Source organism: Haliotis cracherodii, unplaced genomic scaffold (assembly GCF_022045235.1).
Source record: "Haliotis cracherodii isolate W230 unplaced genomic scaffold, xgHalCrac1.p SCAF_32, whole genome shotgun sequence".
In the NCBI taxonomy this organism is placed as follows: Eukaryota; Metazoa; Mollusca; class Gastropoda; order Lepetellida; family Haliotidae; genus Haliotis; species Haliotis cracherodii.
In genome coordinates, this window is record NW_027266289.1 from 2,322,574 (window position 1) to 2,346,924 (window position 24,351).

Consider the following 24,351-nt stretch of genomic DNA (forward strand, 5'->3'; position numbering starts at 1 on the left):
AACTGGCACATAACTCAGTAACCTTTAATTTCATTGTTCTAAAAGGAGTGGAAAGTTTACAAAGTTAACAAAGTGAACATACTAAATCTAAGCAATGTCCTTTTTTATCCGTTCATAAGTACATCTGCATCTTCTTGGTCTAAACATCGAAATCTATACATCTTGTACAAGAGAAACGAGACTTATAAAGTGTGTAAATGAAATCGAAATCTGGAAAAAATAAAACATTCGACCTATTACAAACACAGAAAGCAAAATCTAAGCAAATCAATGAAACAATAACAAAACTGAAACACATAAATTGATTCTGGCAAATAGCAACCATTGTCGGTAAAATGCAGAAGGTGAAATTCAACATGTCAACTGCTCTCTGAAATAAATGTATTTACAAAATGTCCTTATAATTATGTACTCATTGATAAAGTAAACACACGCTTACTTCCATATTGTTATGAAACTAACCAAACCCGGACATAACCCCATTGACACCAAGAGTGAGGTTAAGTATGGATAAAAAGAAAATTTAACCATCTCGAAAAAAACCAAGATACCAGGTTAAGTATGGATCAAGATTAAATTGATGAATAATACCCCAAGCGTCTGTCTAATGTCTGAAGACCCTCATTACTAATTGACAGAATGATAAAATTACACACCCAGTTGTATATAAAATGGGATACCTCACTGCTTATAATAATCGTCAGGGGGAACCTGTCTCAATGTTGATGTTACATTTTGTCCATGTTCATGTCTGTCTAAATGTGTAACATTTGGCGACTGACTGCAGTTAATTTGACAAAAACATAACAAAATTCAAACTCCTTGGTAAACTAAGCATGCTGTGGTTACAGTGTATCACTCTTCTATTGGAGGTTCATAGTTCACTACTGTTTCCGGAACATCAACAACAACCGGTCGCACGAGGTGAGTGTACGTGTTCTCGTCAACGCCTGACTCCTCGGACGTAGCAGCATCATTGTCTGCACTATCGCAGTCTGGTGCAAAGAAATCTGCCAGAACAGGCAAGGCAGGGGCAGCTCCAGCTACTGATTCGTCTCCTCTTATCCCTGGCAGCTCACACACGATGTCAACATCTTCGTCTCTGATTTCACAGTAGTCTGGGGGTACCTGGTCCTCATGACGTGGTGCGTCATGTGTAATAATTCCCTGTATTTTGTGCTGTCTGTGAATATAAAAAAGTGCATAAGTCAAGCTTCATGGTGGCGTCATATAAATAATCCAGTCTGATTGTTGTCTGGTGATGTCCCTCATCATTGCGTACGATGACAAGAATTCCGCCAGTCACAAAGCCAAATAAGCATTGGTTACTTGGGATCGACATCTCTCCTAAACAGGAATTCCGTCAGGAAAAGTGCATAAGTAGATACTTTTGTGGTAAAAGTAGCATGGTTATGTTAAAAAAAAACAGTTGAAACCGCATGAATGTATTAAACCATACATATATGTCTCTTTTGATTAAAGTAGTTGTTGATTATATAATATTACTGTACTTACTTAAAAGTTCTTAAATGTTTGCAGTAGACGGGTGATAAGGCCAGCAGGATGATCACTACAAAAAGTGAAAAGGCTGTTGACAGTCCAATCTTCAGGTCAACAATGCTGCTGTCACTATTACCTGAAATGTATAAGATCATATGTAGAAGTATTGTAATTCCAGCTTATTCAATAAGGGCAAATAACACAATACTTCAATGCAACAAAGGACACATGTATGGAAAGACTCTACCGTCTGAACACTCGAACTTCTTAGCAAAATATAGACAAGGTAAATAATATAACACATTCCACTGAACTGATGAAACCAGGAAGTATTATAGAGTTATAATTACCTTGGCTGCAATGTTCCACTCTTAGACATTCCGCTATAGAACAGTTGAACGTACAGGTGAAATCACACGTTTGTCCAGTCAGGTGGCAGCCTATGGTACAGGTGCCAGTCTTCTGATCACAGACACCATCAAAACAAACACCACACGTGTACTGGCAGCGTCCTCCATAGGCGCCACGTGTACATCCGTCTGTACACTTCCCGCTGTCCGAGTGACACATGTTGTGAAGGCAGTTGACAGGGCAGGGTTTACAGTCTCTGCCGAAGTGTCCAGGTACACAACCATCTACACAGTCACCTGTAGACTTGCATCGTTTATTGGCGCAGTTAGGACTGCATGAAGAAGAGCACTGTTAACCATGCCAGCCCTCTTCACACCCGTGGATACAATCCCCACTAGCTCTGTGGCAGTGATGTAAACCAGCATCTGATGCCTGTAGAGGCTTGCTGGTAGAAAAGTTGGGGTCTGGTCCACAATTTTCACTGCACTTCTCGTTGCAGAAAATGCTATAAAATCCAGGAAGACAGCCATCTGCGCATCCATGTTCACAGGATCCCAGGCAATGATCACAGGAATAAGCACAGTTTGGACCGAAATATCCTGGGTGGCATTCTTTGCACAATCCTGTTATCGTGTTGCAGGATTTACATCTACTTGAACACGTCTTACAGCCAGTCCCGTAGTAGGAGTCTACACATCCAGACACACATGAGGAGCCCAGCTGACAATATCCTCCATCACAACCACCTGGACATGCTGCACAGGTACCTCCTGGACTGCCACAGCGTACGTTGCACCCAGAGCCTTGATATCCAGAGACACAACCCTCAGTGCAAACACCTGAGCCAGAGCTTGACAACTGGCATGAGCGGTTTCTGCAGTTCTTGCTGCACACTGACGTGCACATCTGATCAAAATACCCAGTATCACAGTCTGTGAGACAATGTCCTGTACTTTTGTCACAGTCTGAACAGTGCTGGTTGTCCTTGCACTGGTCGCCTGAAATGGAAAGGACTACAATATATGATTTTTGAAACTATGTCATAAACCTGTAATAAGAGCACATGTCACATAAACAGCATACAATGACTTCTAATTCAAGAAGGCAACAATATGTTGTTACCCTACCACATTTAAGAATATGTAAGCAGTGACTTTGTTACGTTGGGCTTAATTTTAAGACAAATTCTGTACACGAACCACTGACTAAGATGTACCATTAGCAAATTAATTTATTGGACAACTTTCCGGATAAGAGAATGCAAACAGATAAGAAGATGAGATAATTTCAAGCTAAAACCTTTCAAGCTTACCTTTGGAAGAAACTATCAGATATGTCACACATATGAACTTCAACAGTGTCATGATGTGTTCTGAAAGCTTAACACAACATGACGACATACAGTTGTGTGTTGTTACTGTAAGCTGTGCCACAATGTCCAGTGTAAAGCTGCGTTTGTGTGTGTGAAGTTGTTTTGTCCTTATGGGCAGTCAATGACTCAGTATCTTGCAAATTAGTTTACGGCAATTGTTTTCTTTTTCCTCCTCAGCCGGAAAATGAATCGTGCAGGCTTATGATTTTCACAACCGCTTGATATGTTTCTTTCATGAGTACACGTATTGTGCTCCATACGTTAGGATGGTCTTTTTATCTATTTCCAAGATTAACCCACACACTCTTTAAGGAAAACATATCCTCTTTCCAAAATCAAGATATATTTTCAAATATACTAAAATACTCACGGAAATGAAAAAAACCCTGTTTTTCTCAATTTAAAAATCGACACAAAGTGTCACGTAGCTGTAAATTCGAAATAACAAAACAACTCGAAAAGTACTAGTCTGGATTTGCTTGTTTGATCTCAGTGAACAATACAAAATGTACTTTACAGGAGGTAATTTGTCGGCACTTTCAACATTCAAAAATAAAACTAAGTCCAAATTAGCATAGCAGAAACAGACTATAGGCATTATGCACATGTTCTCACCTGTCGTCAAGGTGTCATAGGTCACCTTGATCAACTTACACCTGGTTATGCCCTGTTTCACAATAGTCTGTTTTATTCACATTTTTACACACTTTTACGTGTAAAAAGGCATAAAAACATTTGATACACTGTATTTGTGCCTAGGCCCAATTAGTACTAATTTAGTTGTTTGAATATTTACATATTTTGTATAATAACTGCATTTATTTAAGATCTGAGGTAGAAAAAACAGTTTTTTTTCATTTCCGTGAGTACTTTAGTAAGGATTTGCACTGTAGGCACACCAAACTAACTATTATGTATACCCTGTCGTCAAAGGAACAGAGGTTAACTTTAAAAGATTCGTCCCTTAGACGTGTGTAAATGACACGATTGTTGGTTTGAATCACACATCGCGTAGTTTCTCAGTATTAGAGACCACACCCGTTCTCGTGAGTTTCAACAATTTGGTAAACGTCCCCAAGACTGTCAGAAGTTCCGATTTTCCCCCTGCATTAGGCCACAAAATGAACAACAATAATGGATAAACGTCCCGCGCGATAGGTGAAATGCTTTTTGATGTGAAAACCCCCATAAAAGAAATTTCCGATTAAAATAGCATTTAATACATCTTCTGTAGGATCCATGCATTCCATTGTGCTTGGTATGCATTTCCTTGAAAGGTATGATATAACTTTTGATACTCGTGTCACATGTGAGTAATTTTGCTACATTGGATCAACTGTTGTGACAGAACAAATTTGTTTGTAATTCATTTTCCTTAGAAGAAGGAATTTACTTTCTAAACCGAGATTGAAACTAAGCGTCCTTGACCAAAACAAGGATATGTTTTTAGCAAGAACATTTTCCGTGAGAATAGAAACCTGTATGTTTCCAGTTTACAGTTTTGTTTAAAATAGACTGATGATGGGCTGAATGCCCGAGTTTCATCACAAGCCCAGAAGCATTGATCAATTATGCTGAGTCAACTACAAAACAAATGTATGGGTTGAAACATTTAACCCACTCCCAACCACCCTGCATGAACGCCGCGTCTGGATGACGTCACACATAAAACAGTTCGCCAGCGGTAGAAAAGGAACGACGGTGTGTGACTAGGTATGGTGCAATAACGGGAAACCCCATACTATAATTAGTTCACCGTCGACAATTGAAATGTGACATTGCCAGTAACTAATGGCTGTATAAGACGGGAGGGGTTATTCTTTACAATAAGATGGTTTAAAGAAGACTATGTATATGAACCTATTAACATTGAGTGATCGGTTAGCCCCGAGTCTGTCCTCATTGGACATTTTTGTCACCCCTTGGTGTGTCTACACAGTGAAATGAGGCCGCAGACCTCGTTGCATGTCCGCTGATTGCATTCAGGTGTGTAAACAACCCGTCTCAGTAGTACTGAAGAAAGCCATGTTCTATTTATTTTCGTATCATTTCTATGTTCATCATGTCTACTAAAGGTTGGAAAGAATATTTGTCCAGTATTTATTTTAATCCTAATTTCGGTTTCTTGAAAATGTCTTTTTGGATTTCAAATATGTATAACGAAAGTCTTTCCTTCTGTTTCAGGTGTTTGTTCAACGATGCTGGGACTCGTCCAACTTCTGCTGCCATTCTGTGAGTCACTTGTGTAAAATGATAACTAGAAATGAACGCAAATGATATAAATAAAAAATTTGCCCCTCTGTCTATTCCATTTAAACTACACGCGATATTGATGGACAAGCAGAATGAGGATTGATCTAAAAATAGTGCCATTTGATAAGAAGAGTACATGATTCACATATATGCTTTTGATTAACACAGCTGACTGGTTGCCTCGTCAGTGGATTGATAAAACGTAGTTTGCAAATTTTATCTGTTAAAGACAGAAACTTTAGCCATAAGAACATTAAACGATTCACATAACAATGGATAATGCAGATGTTGATATTCATGAAGATGATCTGCTAGGATTATCATTTGATGCTCTATTTCAGTCGTGGCTGTCCAGGGCTACAGTGAATGTAAGTGGGGCTTACATGGCGAGCACTGCAACCTAACATGCCCCCAGAACTGTGCCCTTCTTCCTCCACTTGATGTTCCCTACTGTAACACGGACACGGGGAAGTGTTCTGAGGGATGCCAGCGTGGTTGGCATGGTGATCTGTGCGATCAAGACTGCAGCCGGAACTGTCTACAACAGACATGCAACCATCAAACTGGGCACTGCACACATGGCTGCAGTGGAACTAACGCTGGCCATTTCTGTAATGATACTCGAGGTAAGGGGATTTTAATGATTCAGCGTTCGGTATTTATCCTCCAATGAATGGAAGCCTAAAATTTCATGAACACTCTCTTATCTACATTTTTAAAATGATATGAATTTAGCTTTAAGTTAATGAAATGGTACAACAGAATAAACTACACTTTTTTGTTCTAACTGTGATGTTGATAATCAGAAAAACAAGGGTGATTTGTAAATAGGAATTGTGCCCGGAAGCTAAATAGCGGTACATTTTAATTTCAACATTGTGTCCTGTCATCTTACTTTGCTATTATAATATCCCACAAACTCCATAGATTCACTGATATAGTTTAAAATGTGCAAAGTCAACACAACCAATTTCATATACACAACAGGATATTTTCAATAATCATAATACTAAATGCAACCCTTTCACTGCTAAAAGCTGAATCGATTGTACAGTTCCGACTTTTTCATGAACATTTGTTTATGAATCACTATCAAATAGTGATGATACCCGGTGTATCCTTCCCCACCAGTGGCATACATCACAAACACATGCAATGGCAAGTCATTTGTTCACCTGGCAAGACACGGGAACACGTCTACCATAAGTCTATTTGAAAGCTTTACTGATACCTTGAATGTTGTTATCTGATCAAACAACTTCTCTCTTGCCTTACAGTCTTGTAGAGAGTTTTATTTGTTGTAGGGAGTGTCTTGCCGCTCTGAATCTTAACGCATAGATCTAAATGTGAAACAAATAAGACGGTCTCACTGGTCTCCTTTATTTCTAGTTCAGGAGGGTAAATCAGTGGAAGGGAATTGGCACGATGACATGCATCAACCAAGTCAGCGAGTCTGACCACCTGATCTTGTTAGTCACCTCTTATGACAAGCATAGTCGCCTCTTACGACAAGCATAGTCGCCTGTTATGTCAAGCATTAGTTGCTGAAGACCTATTCTTCCACGGATCTTCATAGGTCTGTTCATATGATTAAACAACCTTGATGAAATTGTTTTCGTCCAGGAAAATGAAACAGTTGAGTGGTTTCTGAAATTTGAAATATTGTAGGTCATTCTTGGAAACTGTTTTTTGTCTAACTTTAAAAAACACTATTAACCATGATGCCTGAAACCTTTTTAGAAATTAGAATTACATTTGCTCTTGAAAGGCTCAAGGTTTCATCATGGGAAATGGTTGCACCAAGAGAAGTCACCTGACTTGCTGTGATCCAAATAGACATAAAAGTGAACTTTGATCTGCTAAATGTTCCACAATGTCATTTTAGACCACGTGAAGGATAAATCATTGATACTTGTATTGATATAGCTCAATTTAGGTTTGACAAAATGAGTTTGTGAATAGATCCACTGAAATGTCAAAACCATCCATTGTACTAACAGTCAACTCTTTTGTTGCCACATATGGTCCGCATCTTAAACGAACAATTTACGGTGGTGTAGTCACAATTTGCCTTTGCCAAAGGCTCGAGAGAAAATGACTTTAATAACAAAAGAATGGTATAAATGTTGTTTCAGCTGAAGGGATGCAGCTCTTACCTCATTTAAAAGAATGCAATGTCTTCTATGGAGAGTTATGAACTGATGATCGCAAAAGTGGACTGCCCCATCCAACTTTCTCTTTCATAATCGCAGCTCTTTGTCAATTACAATATATTAAAGAAGTACGCCGCGGTGGCTAATTCTCTGTCATGTATATATCATGTGATGCGGAACTCAGAACTTTAAACTAACACTAAACTCTCTAGATTTGCACACAGTTGGATGTCATCAAAATAAGAAACACACATTGAAAAGATCATAATCAAAGTGGAAGAGTTCCACTGCTAACTCAACACATACCAAATAATATTACATTGTGAAATTTATGTCCAAAATATTTTTTTCCAATATGTTTGCTGTGACGATCTGTAATTTCAACTGATAATTTGGTAACATCTATATCACTTCTCTTTTTGCCTATTTAGACATGTTTCATGTCAAAGAAAACTTTCAACATCTGCTCACGTGCACTAGCATCAATTGTATGCCATAAATTTAATTCAGGATCCAATACTTTTGTATGAAGAAAACGATTCAACGACTGTATAGTGCCATCAATAATGTTTATTGTGTCCTACTCTTTTTACAGTGAAAATACACAAAATTGTAAAAGGATAACGTAATTAGGTTTTTTTTTCATGCTGACATGAATGATTCCTCACATTAATGATTTGCTCACAGCAATTATTATAATAAAGTGCGAAAAAGAAGTTACTTAGTCATGTATCTGATACTTTGTTTGTCCAGACTGTGGTCGTGGCTGGTATGGCGATCTGTGTCAACACCCCTGCAGCATCAACTGTCTAGGGGAAAGATGCCACCACACAACTGGAGTCTGTATACTTGGCTGCAGTGGGACTTACACAGGGGAGTTTTGCAACACTACAAAAGGTACGAAGATACATATGCTTAACATGCAATATAACTTGTCTCATATGTTAGAACCATGTTGGGACCAAAACAATACCACTAAAGGGAGGTACATGGAGAAAAATTCAAAATTACATAAATATTTTGGAAAATTGGAGAGTTCGAGAATTTGAGGGTTCTGAACATTAACGAAAACGATATTTTCTTCATTGACGTGTTTGTATTAAATAAAATACTACGCTCGTTTTCGCAATATTGAAAAGTTATCTATTCATTATCTGTTTGTGTGAGCACTTGTATGTATACACTTCTTTGACTCCACTAGTGGTGAACAACAAGGAAGACGCAAACAGCCTGGATGCCGTACTGGATCGTGTCTCACTGAGTGTAGTAGTCGCAGGCACAGTCACAGTCACAGTCACAGTCACAGTCACAGTCATTGTGTTCAAAAGGTGATTATTGTAGTTATATTCAGTTTTGAAAACATTTTATGCGTAATTGTGAATTTATGTTTGTATTTCCTATTATATTCATATATCATGACAATGTTCAATCTTATTATTCCAAATCGTTACTCACTTCTCACTGTTAACACCATATGCCTTGATGAGAGCCCTTTGACTTGGCCGGCTAGCATCTAGATGTGAAACCATTAGAACCTGTTCAGGATATTCTTAGACGTTGGCTGCTGGCAATGGATCCACTAATGCAGAATTCGGCCAAGCCGAACTACGTTTATATCTACTCATTCCTGCTCTAGTGCTTCACAAATGCTCTCTTCCAAATACCATGAAAACCCGCACACAAATGTCCCAACGCACTTGGCAACAAAAGTTGATAAAACATGGAGAAAGATATTTGCACACATACCATACACGAACCACTGTGTTAGGGCCAAAGCAGTCATTCTTCTTTCACGTGAATGCAGTGAAATTATGAAACTGAAATAAACAATCCCTCGTGTCAAAAATGTCGACTCGTCTTCAGCTAAAATAACAATACAACTAGCAGGTTTATTCCCCGTAAACCGACAGGCTAAACATCAACCTAGATTGGCGCTGTCCTCTCTTCTTTCAGTTTTTTAACAACACGAGACTGTCAACAGCTGCTCCGGCAACCGTTAGTGATGACTATTTGGGACGTAGGTTAAGTTCATTAACGTTTTGGGTCGGGATGAAGAGGTATTCATCACAAATTTGTAACACTGTTACATAAACGCTTCGTTCCAAATTAAATCTAGTAGATATCGAATCTACACTAGACCTCAAGACCCAGTAGGTGTATTTCCTTAATAATACATTCATTCTTGCAGAATTAGAAACATTAGAGTGGCGCGTTATATGGGGGAGCCCAAGGTTATTCTTGCCCATGTTAAGTCACAACACGTGCATCAAGCTTAGCCATGTTACAGAATATTCGCGTTAATGATCACAGTATGTCTGTCTCCTAACTATGCTTTCATTACATCGATGCCCATGATGTCAATCACTGGATTGTTGGTCCACAATATTTACAAACCGCCGTCATACAGCTGGAATATTGCTGAGTGCGGCGTTAGACAACAAATAAACAAAAAAACATACTTCCGATCCGATTAAACATCACGGCAACCATACTAGTATTCAAAAATCCATTACTACCCATTTTGTAGCTGTCTGGTTCAAAATGTTTCTATTTCTGTTGTAGTATGTGTTGTCTTGTTATGAATTTTAACCTTGATTCTGCAAGCATAACACATTTCTCAACCCCCAACGCACAAATTAGTGAGAAAACAGAAAATTCGGAACAGAAAAATATGCTGCACAGAGCCATTTTTAATAATTAGCAGTTTGCTTTGATAGAGTCTGATTTGTTGTCTCCATCAAGTGGCATGAGGTTATCAAATATTTCGAGTTGAAATGTTTTGAATAAATTAGATCTATTGTTGAAATCCTGGAGAACAGAAGAGAAGCGAATACACTATGGATGTATACATCTAAAGGAAATAATAACAACACGAAATGCCATGACATAGTTCATCAAAATAATGTTACACAAATTTTGCATGTTCTATTATAAGCCAGTCGGAAACCTTTAGTCCGTTATTGGGTGTGGCCTCAATATTTGTCAGTTTATAAAGACATAAACGCAACAGATATCGCCTGGGTAGCTAATTACATGAATCCCTTGCAAGTTATTTGTATTGTACGATTGCTTTCAGAGACTCAAACACTACTTATCACAATATTGTGTAAATGTAATGACAAAACCCTTGTCATATAAAAATTCCAAGAGTCAATAGTACGATTACTGTCCTAAAGATGTGTCTTTCAAATAGTGATGACACCAGGAGTTCGCGAAAAAGTGACTATACCCTTCAAAACTCCACACAATAAACATGGTAGGTTAAATCATTTCCATGCTCAAACTAACTATTGTCTTCCACTGACACTGCGGATCACTTCTAATGGGGTTAGATGTTTGATTGTGTCCCCAGCCTTGTGCTCACGTGACAACACCATTTAACAGACATTTGTCTGGAACAACCATGTCATATAAATCGGCATATACTAATGGTATGTTCAAATTACAATGACCAATTTAATAAGTACTTGTGTTATTTTTGTTGTAGAAGGCGGAGAAGAAAGAACAGGTAACACAACATTCCATTACACGGAGTTTGGTCTAAATGGGATATTCCGACCATAGAATAATTTTCCAGACATTCGGCTTGTATAGATTCAGTTTACTTGAAGGACGAGACACAATGAGGGCCCATTTTAAAAAAAATTGGGAATTTATTTTTCAAATTTGTCATGCAAAGGTGTACCAAAAGTCTGATGTGCCTGATTTTATGATCTTCTGTCTGTGTAGATAATGTTATACCAAGTGACCTGCAATTTATTATTAATTGGGGGTCTGGAATTCGTATTTTGAAACACAAAATAAATTTGTAAAAGGCGGAGAAGGGTCACAAAGTTCAATGAACGATAATTTCATTATCATAAAATCTGATGACTAATGGTCCTCTTTGTGCTTTTTCAGGAAATGTTTACTATTGTTTTCAAATTATCCTCTGAAATGATCCGATAATATGAAATGGTTCACCCCCAAGACGAAAATGTTAAAAAAACACTTGTGTACTGACATGTCTTCTATTTGCAGAAAGCGGGGACAGACGAAAAGGTAAAATACAACAATCAATTGTTTTGTCATCTGAACTAATGGCTTCACAGCATTGTTTGACATGAGCGACATATATCATGTTATCTAATAACGTTTCGTTTTGAAAATATACAAGACTATAGGAAATCAGTTGTAAAAAGCGCACTTGTTCGCAATTAACAGGGAATGGCATTCACTGATATGTCACTTTTTCTTTGTTTCAGTTCCGAATGTCAGGGTAAGTAACATATTTCAACTGTATGGTTATGACTACAAAGTAATAACAATGTTTACAACTGAATTATTTGAGATTGCAATGACTGAGCCTGATATTGCAAGCACGACATGTGATGTATCCCTGATTGATAACAGCTAATAACCACATCACATTAAGCTCCTCTCACCAAAGAAGGCACAATCATCACTCATCCCAAGTTATACTGGCATGACCATTTAATAAAACCATATGACACCAGAACGACGAAAGTATACTTTTATCCATGGAATTATCACAAACGTTTTAATGTTACCGTGTGTTAATTAATGTCATAATAATAACATATCTTTAAGATGTGTATTAATCTAATGTGTTCGATATGGCTTATATTCTCTAAGTCCACTTCTTTCTAAATGCAATTAACGACTTCTTCAGAAACGAGATGCCTTTATGCCCTGAGCAGTTTGATCATATAAGAATGCCAGAGTCAAACATAATTCAGCTTTCGCATCATCCTGTTAATAATTGAGTTTTTGCCACGCAAAGCAGTGGATGATAGCATACACAACACCCTACAGCAGCAGGCCACGATTATGTTTTAGGATGCCAATGTCTACACTGCTGCAGACAAATCTACATGATCCGAGGTGGTCTGCGTTCAAAGAATCAACGACGTCAGTAAAACCAGATTTCATGTTTTCAGGAATTGTTTGAACTTTAGCGATATGCTACACTTGTATTAAAAATGATACACTACACGCGTACAACTATATGACAACTGAGGGTGACTCTCTCTGAACACACAATGATTAGGTGCCTCACTCAGGCAGTGTGGGTTCGAATCCCGGACGGGACGCAACCACAAAAAGTACGAGAATCTGTACTTTACAAAGAAAGTCTTATCCCAAATATAACATTTGTTACATAAGAAATCTCATCAAGCATATGTTTCTTCAACCAGAGGCTGAATCATCTGAAGTGGAGTCCTGTATGAATACAGACGGTAAGTTAAGCATAGCATATAATCATGAAGGTTTTAGGGCGGAACCTATACTGTTGAAATAAAAAGGGAAACCTGAAGCAAAGCAGTAGAATTTTGTCTATATTTCCTTGTTATGTGTTAACTAGTTAATCTAAATATATATATATATATATTGTTTATGAATCACTATCAAATAGTGATGATACCAGGTGTTCGCGAAACGGTGAGCGTATTCTGCCCCACTTGTGGTCCCCGTCACAAACACATGCAAAGGCAAGTCAATTGTTCACATGAAAACAATACGGGGACATATGGTACAATTCAAAATAGGGAATCGGATCGGACAAATATGAAAATGTCCTTCACATGTGTACCATAAAACGCGTTGAAAGCTTTACTGAGGCCTTGGGTGTTAATACCTTGATCAGACAAGTCGTACCACGCTCTTCGTAGAAACAAGTTGTGAAATGAAACACGCCAAGGGCCAGAGTATTGATTAATTCTTGAAATTCATCTTATTGACTTTTAATGGTGTGTTTCTTCACATAAGGTTGTGTGGCTCTAATTTCAACACGTTTGTAATGTCAGAATTGTCAAATACCAAGAGACCCGTGAAGATCCGGAGTAGAATAGGTCTTCAGCAACCCATACTTGCCAATAAAGGCTACTAGGCTTGTCGTAAGAGGCGACTAAAGGGATCCGGTGGTCAGGCATTTCATCGATCCCAATTGCATGGATCGATGCTCATGATGTCAATCACTGGATTGTCTGGTCCAGACTCGATTATTTACAGACAGCCATCCTATAGCTAGAATATTGCTGAGTTCGGCGTTAAACAACAAACAAACAAACAAACAAACAACAGATACCAAGAATATTGCCTTCACAGATATTTCAATGGCATACCCCTTTCAAGTTTGATATATGACTGAATATAACTGCAAGTATCATAGTTTACTTATTGGATTATCCAGTTTGAGATACATGGATGTCCATTTAGATCATTTGGCATAACAGAAAACACAATATAACTATCCCTTATCTTTATTTACAGATGTGGATGAAGTGCTGAGGAAGATAAGCAACAATTACAGGATTGTGAAGAATACCTTAAAGACTCACGGTCGTGTGACGATGAGTGGTGCACCAGGGGAAGGAAAGACAACTATTGCTCTAATGTTAGGAACAAAGTATCGAGATAAGGGATATGAGGTTGTTAGTGTTAATGATGTTTTGAAATTTAACCTGCAGCATTATGTAAATCAAGGGAAAGACATGTGTTTTATATTTCATAACGTATTCAAGACGGTTGATTTACCAGAGAATACAACACTCCTTCAAGGGCTTTTGCTTGAACTAAAATCTAATCTGAAAGAGCGTCATTCTGAAAATGTACAAAAGCTGTACGCCATCTTTACTATGAACTCCTACAGTGACACAGGTGAAATCCCACCGCTTGGTGAAGTAGGAGACTATTTTTTTAGTGGTCCTCCCTTCATCAACTTGGGGTATCGTTTGAAGATATGAAGGCGTTTTCGAATCAAAATTGCAAAGATACCATCATTAGACAAAAACAAGTGAACAATATTTTTAGATTTGGAACAATCTTCATGAAACACCAATTATTTTGAAAGTCTTGACATTGTGATAAAAAGTGTTTCCGTAAACCTTCTTCTTTCTACAAGAGAAACTGTTCACTATTCTAGAACTTAAGAATGATCAGTCAGCTGCAAGTGGATCTACTATATAAGCTTGTACAGAAATTTGTCCATCATGTATCATGTATCATAATTTCATTCGTGGTTCTCCCATCAACATCACCCTCAGGCAGAAACAACTCCAAATCAACCAAGATTCAACTCTTCATGTCCTAAACCTCACAACATCACCCAAGTCTCCACGACAGATCTCCGTCATCAGCAAGCCCCACCGCCACTCATCAGCAGGCCGGCCAAGCCAAGCAGCAGGTCCCTTCCCTACCAATCATCACCACTACAGCTGCCATTGCTCTACAACCCAATCCCCGGCCATCGTCAACTAGGCCTTTGTTACCCTTCTTCATTCGCTAAGTTTGTTATAGTTTTTTTTCATTATTATTAATCACGGCTACCTCATCACACCTTACTCAACATCAACTGCCAGCAAGTATAATTTTCCGAGTTTATCACAACACACCAAATTAATCCTAACTACTTCAATATCGGCCTAAGCTAAATCTTCCCCATCCTCTAAGCAACATCACTACCCCCTCACTACCAAACAACGGAACAACGAAAATATCCATCCCCCGGAAGCCATTAAAATTTTCCAAACTACACATCCAATCCAAGTTACCTCAACCAATTTAACAAATCTAGCCAATTGATGAAGACTAAACAAATTAAATAACTGTTCTTAATCAACCCCAAACCCATCAGCTACTCCAAAATTCATCCTTCTGGTCTTCTCTACTGTCTCCTCTGCTCCAATAAATGACAAATTTTCCATTTACAAATTTGCCCTCTACCTCTGTCAATTGAGTATGAATATGTAAACATCTAGCAACATATCAAACACTGATTACAAAGTGTGCTGAAACGCTCCTTTCTTAAACGTGATAACATGTAGATCTCAGATATGAAACACCAAACTAACCTGCATCAGTATCAAAATCATATATACTTTGACAATTTAATCATGAAGTGCACACGCTTATAGATGCCTTAGAACGATATCTAGGGACTGACTCCAAGGACAAATAACAAGAGGCTACATTTCCAATTGAAATATTAAAAAGAAGCCGTCACATGTTAGCAGGAATTCTTTTAACTAAAATACTTATTTTTCTGTGAGCATCAAACACCGGTCCTTTCTTTCTTATTATTTGGCAAATATTTTTAGGTTTTCAAGTAGAAAAATATGTGTATGGAAATACAATGTAGACCACCATCATTAAAAATAACAACAAACCCAAATGAGGCGATCGGGTAGCCTAGTGGTTAAAGCGTTCGCTTGTCACGCCGAAGACTTGGTATACGGGTTCGATTCCAGACATGGTTACAGCGTACGAAGCACATTACTTTTGATATTGCTGGAATATTGCAATAAAAAAATGCGAAAATCCTTACTCCCTCACTCAAACCCAAACCATCCGCATTTTATTCTTTACTATAAGGACACTGTGATATTCAGAAAAGTATGTTTTACCTGTATTTGGATTTTATCAATAATCAAGATTTATATCTGTGGAATATATTTAACAAATATTTAATCAGTAGATAACCGAATTGCATGTAGATATACGTACGCTTGCACTGGATGGATGGCTTGAACCTCAAACTGATTGTACGCACATGTGGTCAACAACATTTTACAACCTGATATTCATGTTGTCAAATGATTATCATTGGTTTGGTCCATGGGGTTATTTATTGAATAAATACAATATAAAATATAAACATAAAAATTCCTGGTTTTATGTAAATACCTTTCACTCCTTCATATTTGATCTCAACCAAAATTATTATCTATTTCACATGGGTGAAAAAATAATTTGAGAAGGCTGACTATTGTGTTGTGTTTTGCATATATGCGTGGTTTATGATGTACTGTGTAGAATTCTATTGATATGAAATGTATATGATACGTCTATAAGATGTACAAAGCACTAACAAGACATTAAGACATGATGACAGTAAACATACATAGTACATGGTATTCTTCATATACATTGCATAGACTGTCAGCAAAGTCATGGTCACAAGACATTCTATATTTACGTATCTTAAAATCATTTGAACAACATTGAAATTTTGTTGAAGATTTTCTCATATTTACAGTCTTAATTGATGATAGATATTTTGCAGGTTGTAGTAAGGATTTGTAGATGCAATACAAATCTAGCCTTGGTGAATTAGATACACAATCTGACCCATTGTGCATTAACTAACCACTTATATATATAAATATATAAATAAAAACATCACAGTCTCCGACATCTTGCATCAACCATACATTACCAAAGCCCTAACGAAACAATGTATATCTTACTAATGAAACCCAATTTTTATAACCTAATTTATCATATTTACATATCATGAAAAAGCATTGCTTTGGATATTTACCCAGAGGCATTCTTAATAACTTAATCCAATACTTCATTATTCTCACAACACCATGTTCATACATTGTCGTTCTTCCAAGTTCACCTAATAGAGAAGCATTTGAAGATGTGTATCCTATAAGTATACTTACAATATTCAGAATATATAATTTCAATGATTTTTCTTACTTCTGTACACAATATGTTAAGCACCATATAGCAAACTATTTCCACTGAACTTGAACTTCCACTTATTCACAGATCTATCAATGATGGATTGCTATGCTCTATGTAAAGGGCGTCAGAATCTGAGAATCTGATAGGACAAAATTAGTGTATTTAGGCTTGACATAATGCATCAATTGAAACGTATTCAATGTACTTAAATGTATACATAACTCTTAGCATTTTACCGATTTATTTCACACCTCATGCGGTTTTAGACAAGGATGAATGCTTTCACCGCTACTGTTTTTTTATGTACTTAGATGAACCAGTAAATGTTATTAAGAGTGATGACACTCGTGGTATCTTCATTGATTGAAATATTTTTGTGATGTGTCCATATTTGCTGATTATATATCTGGAAAACAAAATAACTAGTTTAGAAAGATACTGCTATAAATGGGGACTAAAAGAAGACATTAATACGAGTAAAGTTGTGGTATTTAAAAAGGCCTCTATTACAACGTGAAAATGGTTTATTAATGGTGAACAGTTTGAAGTGGTGTCATGCTATAAATATCTTGGTATTCTAATCTCATGTAGAAATATGTTTACTCAATCATGTGTTACTTTTGTACGTAGATGAACTAGTTTTGAACCAACTGTGTTGAAGATGAAATACACTTTCTTGTAACTTGTGATCTTTACTCAGACGTACGTTATAATTTGTTTAATTATATTTCCAGCTTAGATCACTCCTTCCTACAGCTTAAACCAGCAGACCAGTTAAATTTTATAATGAATAATGATTCACTATGTAATAAATTAGCCGTTTTACTAACAAAATTGTATAAGCGTCGTTGTCACACACTCTCTTAATATCATGTCACTACCAAATTAATCCCGTTTTAATACATTGATGTATATTTTATCTTTTTTTGTTTAAACTATTGATGTTACACTTATGGATGTATTTTTAATTCATGCCATATTTGCCATGCTACTGTTTTTATGCAATAAGTGAGAGGTTAATAAAATATTTTTCTTCTTCTTTTTCATGATACAAAAGAGGATAAAGACCTATTGTACATAGTCTGAAGTGTGTTACAAATTCATACACTTTCTTAGTTTCATAGCATGATTAATAAACACAGACAAAAGGTAATATGACAGTTGCTGTACAATCACATGTCATCAATTCAAAAAAATATGGAAACATTTGGATTGTGGTAGAAATAGTTATCTACACCTTTGCTTTTAAGTCATTATAAACTGGACATACGACGGTGTCCTACACTTTAGAGTCTCGACCAGTAAATAAAGTTGTTGGTATTGGTATAGATATAAACCAATGACAAGCAATGAATCCTTTTCAGTAAGTCTTTTTAAATGTGTGTCATGGAATTTCGGACTTAAATTGAATTGACCCGGCCTATGATGTCGAAACAAAGATGACAAAGCATTGCTGTAAACAAAATAGCATTTCCATGAGTTAAATGTAATGTTCTTGAGTCTCTAAACAAATGAAAATAGTGGAAGTCATATTGCTTGACATGAAGGACAAATTCATCAAAACCACCCTTCTTGCCTAACTGTTTGGTAAATGGTTGCCATGGCAGTGCGTTGTCTTGATTTAAGATTGTGGGATCATGTCCCACAGGAAGCAACTGTCAACGGATGCGCATTGTTACATTGGCATGGGGGAATGTTTAGGGTTGAGGCCCGTAACGGGTTACATGAAACGGCTGTTGCTAAAGTTGCTATCATTTTAACTTTATTTTCATACTCTACTAATACACAGGATTGCTACGTGCAAGTTATTCTGTTTCCCATTTGTGACTGGCCACGGACACAGCTGACACTCGGCTCAAGTACAAACTATTGCTGGAGAAAAGTGTCAACGCATATTTTGAGGGAGAATAAGCTCTTGCGAAATATCAAGAACAACATCGGCATCACTGGCCAGAACGTTTAATGCACAACATATTTTTTTTTTAAATATACACAATGAGCGGAATACCAGCTCTAACAACACAAATACACAGATGAGTGGACTTTCCAGCTCAGACATACATGAGGTGAGCAGAGCTCCAGCTCAACCTCATGGCATTTCCTACGAGCAGCAATCCTGATCGAGGTCGTCCCTACACCAAGCTGACTTACAGTTTAAATGTAACTAATTACGGACAGACGAAAAAAAAAATAAGTTGCCTTCGACATGGGACTTATGGACATGATTAGCAACACAGCCCAGGGAATAATAGATTAAGGCTATAAATGTAACAATATAAATAACAGTAATGAATCAGTGACATTGTAGTACAAGTCGTCCAGGAAGGCAAACAGTCCTTGTACAATAAAAGTGAGTTTAACAATTTGGAATAGCATCTTTAAGAAATTGCAGTTATGTGATTCCAGACACAAATATGACACGGCTACAGGGTAATCGTTCGTTGTGTCAATCATGCAACCTTCTTACATCATGGTACTGTCACAGCTGACTACCTGCTTGCTTGTTGACTCTATGTAATCTAAACCGGGTAATTTACACCGCTGCGTTGAAACTGTAGTACAGTTTTTTTCCAATACACGCAATCACAAAAATAATGCAATGATGAACACAGGAAGAAAGCTGTTGGTCTGATGCAGACACGGGATTCAGTGGACATGGCTGGTAGATAGATTCCTATTTCTTCTCTGAAGCAGATTCCTGACACTGATGTCTTCACAGGCAACTGGACTCGTATATCCCGTCGTAGAACGGGTGTCAAAGAGAAAACGACGGTATGGTTTTACAGCCCCTGGGACTGAAATGTACAAGGACAACAGACCACGTTCACCTCGACGTCGGTACACTCGAATCCGTCCATCGCTGTGGCAGAGGTGGAAAACGAGACTCGTCAGTGAATAGAACTTGTCCCCACTGCATGGCACCACTGTCCCCACTGTATGGCACCACTGTAGACGTGCTTGACTGTGGATTCCTGTCAAAGTGGGACGTCTGCCGGGTCTTCTGGTGACAATCCCTGCACATCTGAGGGACGGTTTGTGAAGATATTCGTCAAAGGCCAGAGATGCTTCACTGTTGGCTGGAATCGATTTCGTAGGTGTTCGAATCCAGTTGTCTTGTCGATTATTGCTTACGTGTGGCCTGCCACTCAAAGGATGGTCTCTGACTGCATTCGTCTGTTGCCAACGTTGCCATAAACACCAAATGGTGTTTCTGTGGACATTACATTGTCTTGCAACATCACGTTGACTCGATCCTGCTTCAAGCATACCAATGGCTCACAGACGCTCATTTTCGGACAGGCGTGGCATTTCGTTACGTTGAATAATTGGGTAATTTTGTTGTTTTTCTGAGTGCTTGTTGTCAGCACGATGCTAAACAATGCATATGGAATCCCGTTAACGCACATGTCTTATACCCATTCTTGGGTAGTGAAATGCATGGGGCTTGCATAAAAGTCAACTTTTGCATGGAATGCATGCTTTTCTGTCGCAGTTTTGTTTTTGTGACTTGATTCCATACCTGTACTACAATATTGAAAACCAAACTTTGCTTGTTTGAAACAAACACTTAAATACTGGTGTCACAGGAACTTTTGCTTTTGAGTATACATTCAGTCTCTATATTGCCGATACCTCCCACTTCGAACCTATGACCTGAAGTCAGAAGTCTTTGAACCCATCGTGCTTAAACGTTTGTCATGCCAAGCTCATTCCGCAATATGTGCAAGAGAGATGTCGACTGGAGGCTATGTGACAAGTGGGGAATCATCGATCATTCATAACATATTATGATTATGTATTTAATTAACATTTTCCTTTGATGTGGCAGTTGAAGGTCAGATCTTGGCTCATCTTACCCTCATAAACTCCAACCTCTTAGCACTGGCAAAGGAAGGAACATCCTCTGAAGTTGAATCCAGGTCCGCACGGATGCCTGTTAGAGTTTGCCTTTTCAGATAGTTGGTTACATTGCAGTAGTCAATTTTGTACATTTTCATCAACAGAGAATACCAAGTGAATTGGACGTCTGCAGACATATGCTTTCTGGCTGTGTATCTAGGTCTGATAAACCTGACCCGTGGATTGTACATTTTGCACCAAGGCAACAAAAAAGTTCTACGACCAGCTCCAGACCATTATCCACGATTACCACTCACGAACAGCTGTGACTGCTCGGCAACGTCAATGAAAGAGTGGGTACTGACCACGAATCCCAGCCCTGCTGTCAGGGACAATACGGAATTGTAAAGATGAACGACGATGGACAGATTCTGGGAGTGGCCAAACAAAGATGGGACCATCTGTGGGACACTCTCAGTCTTTGGGATGAAGGAGAGAAAAAGTCATGATTGGCTTAAAGCCAATTCCTTCTGGCTCATCCCGGTCAGGAAGGAAGCCGTGTGGGTCAAGACAACATGTAAAAGTCTACACGGCTGATACACAACATTTATCCTGGGAATTAGTTGACGAATCTATTAGCAATGCCATAGACCTCAATAGTGATGCCTCTACTGCTTGGTATTTAAATATAAATCTTCTAAGTGAAAAAAAACCACACACCAAAATTAAATATATTTAATCAGCATATGGACTTAGTCAGTTAATAATACTGCCAACGACAATGACAGAGCAATCCAGCATCCTTATACATGTAATATGTGTGTTGTGTACCAACAGACCCATATGTCGGGTGTGTCAGACCCTGTCTGGAACGACCACTGCCCACAAATAAGACTTACATTAAGAGGACATATCAATATTCACTGATGGATTTCGATGGCCTTGTAACCTCACTGAATGGTTATAATTGGGAGCATATATTGACTTATGATATTGATATTGGTCAAAAAAATATATTACAAATTTTGACGAAAAAATATACAAACCTCCAGGGACAAAATTCATGTCAGCTTGTTTAATACCACCCAAAAGAAAAAAACATTTACATATAACGTTTCCTGAATTCATGTACCAAGGTAAAACATTCAGTGATAATGTAAACGTAATTTCTCTCTGCAATCTCCTTTGAATGATCCTGATAAATCAATCATAAATTCAAGTTTAACAAGTGTAACAACATATTGGATATTATTACCCTTTATCAGGAAGATGTACGAGACATACTACTTTCAGTCGATGCCACTAAGGTGGTTTAACCTGATGATATAAGTAACAAGGTCAATAAACAGTCAGCTAAACGTATATCAAAACCACTGAGTAGACTTTTTAATATGTCATGCCATCCAATACTCTCTTGTAACTCCTGTTCATAAGAAGAGTAGTAAAAACGAATGTTCTGATTACAGACCCATTGCACTAACAATTCTCCAAAGCACCAGAAATATAGGTAAATATATAAATATATTCAATTTCCTAAGAAATAAAGAACTTCTAAGTAATCTCCAGTCGGATCATTGGATCATAAGCGCGATCTGAGACACCATAAAGTGGTATATATATATATAGATATAATACTAGTCTATAGGTGAGAATACAGTTCATGATACATATGTAAGGTTTAAGTTGATTTTGACAGCTCCGGCCAAGTCGGACTGAACACCTGTGAGACCGTTGAGAGTATAGGTAGAAGAGGTCTATTTTAACCAACGTGTCTGCTTTAAATACGATTAACAGTGACATTATAAGGTATTATTTACTAAGATGTAGTACTATCCTATAAATATAAACGCTATGCCAACAGACGGAAATTTGTATCACGATAGCTAGCCTAATTTATACGTTTCAAATCATATTTCCTTAAACGATTGCTCTTTTACATGTTTCACAGCGACGCTTACACACAACTCTACCTTCTTGTTTTCAAGTGACTTACTTTGAATTACTTAATCATGGTGCACGGTTTGGGTTGGTGATTGTTCAATAATGTCATGTGTGTATGTTGCATCATAATATGTAGGTATGGTCGCCGATAATGAAGTAATTAGCCAAATACACTTTGGCCCGTCTTTACCCGCCCGACTTTCAGGCAATGACAATCTCTCTTTGGATGCTGAGATCAACAGGCAGATCGGCGTGGCACCAGACTGACGAACACATTGTGTGAGAACAGCAAGCTGGCAACCCACACCAAGGTGGTTGTCTACAGAGGTTGCGTACAACAGAGCATATACTGCACACTTATACTTGGACCTCAACGCATTTCAGATGCGCAGCCTGAGGCGGATCGTTGGATTAGCTAAAGTGACCGAGTCACAAACACTGAAGTTCTTTTCCATGCCACGAGCATAAGTCTCTTCTCCCTGCTCCGACTTCACTGACTCGGCCACGTCCGTCGCACGGAGCACGGGCGGGACTGAAGAAGCCCACATGCAGCAAAAGGGCACCATCAAATAAGCAGGACTTGAGGTCACTGGATGTTGAGAGGTGGGAGGAACTTACCGACGTGAAAACCCCACAACATTCTAAAACTTACAGTTCGATTTTTTTATTTATTTTAAAACAATAACTGTGCAACTGTTTTTGTTGAAAAAGTAGTTTTAAATCAAAACAACATCCCGCTTCCAACCTCCTGAAAATCAAATTATCTCTCCCTAAACAACGGAAACTGTGGTAAAATGTCGAGTGCTGTCATGGGCAGATTTTAACAGGAAATGTTATTAGAATCATCGCCAATCTTTGTTCAGAAGTTTCATAAAGGGACATCACACTGTACACAATCACACAGTAAACATCAGATACAATTAAATTGTCATATTATGATACTTTTTATCTTACTATGATGTCTTGTAGAATCAGCACACAAGCAGTGTGGTCTAAATATCTGTTCCACTTGTGTGTTTCCTCATTACAAGGAAGATTAGATCTTTCAGCTGCATCGTTATCGTTTTAATAATTTCCAAGATCACTCGGCATTAAAGGGATAAAAAAGGACTGGTCGGTTCGGAGTCAGTGTACTGTGTCTGAGTGGGGTATCTGTGATAGACTGAGGCATGGTATCTTAGTAGGCTAGCACTATGAAACTGCCACCAGTTTGCACTAGAACACATAGACACACACTCACTCACTCACTCACTCACCCACCCTCACGTGCAATGTGCAATAGTCATAAAAGCTACCTCACTTTACAGGTTTCATTGTTTCTTTAACAACACTCAGCTACGTCTCGACAGATAGGGTGACGCAGCGGCCACAAAGTATGACCGCACACCAAATTATAAATATTATGGTTTTTTTACGAGACAGCGAGCAGTGCATGCCTATCTTTAAGAGACACTGTTTTATCTG

General features: G+C 38.0%; 1 protein-coding gene and 1 pseudogene across 1 annotated transcript; one reads left to right on the top strand and one right to left on the bottom strand.

Moving 5' to 3' along the window:
• Window positions 1-855: 855 nt before the first annotated feature.
• LOC139477194 (multiple epidermal growth factor-like domains protein 10) lies at window positions 856-3,215 on the bottom strand (annotated as a pseudogene).
• Window positions 3,216-5,421: 2,206 nt separating this feature from the next.
• LOC139477262 (N-acetylglucosamine-1-phosphodiester alpha-N-acetylglucosaminidase-like) lies at window positions 5,422-14,889 on the top strand. The gene is made up of 9 exons (XM_071259812.1): window positions 5,422-5,455; window positions 5,818-6,102; window positions 8,383-8,526; window positions 8,831-8,957; window positions 11,117-11,137; window positions 11,874-11,887; window positions 12,828-12,869; window positions 13,903-14,026; window positions 14,676-14,889. The coding sequence occupies exons 1-9, from the start codon at window positions 5,422-5,424 to the stop codon at window positions 14,887-14,889; spliced, it is 1,005 nt and encodes a 334-aa protein (XP_071115913.1).
• Window positions 14,890-24,351: the final 9,462 nt, after the last annotated feature.

Coding starts and splice junctions, on each gene's coding strand:
- LOC139477262 (XM_071259812.1), top strand. CDS start 5,422: ATGCTGGGACTCGTCCAACTTCTGCTGCCATTCT. Junction 6,103..8,382: donor TTTCTGTAATGATACTCGAG/GTAAGGGGATTT, acceptor TTGTTTGTCCAG/ACTGTGGTCGTGGCTGGTAT. Junction 12,870..13,902: donor GTCCTGTATGAATACAGACG/GTAAGTTAAGCA, acceptor CTTTATTTACAG/ATGTGGATGAAGTGCTGAGG.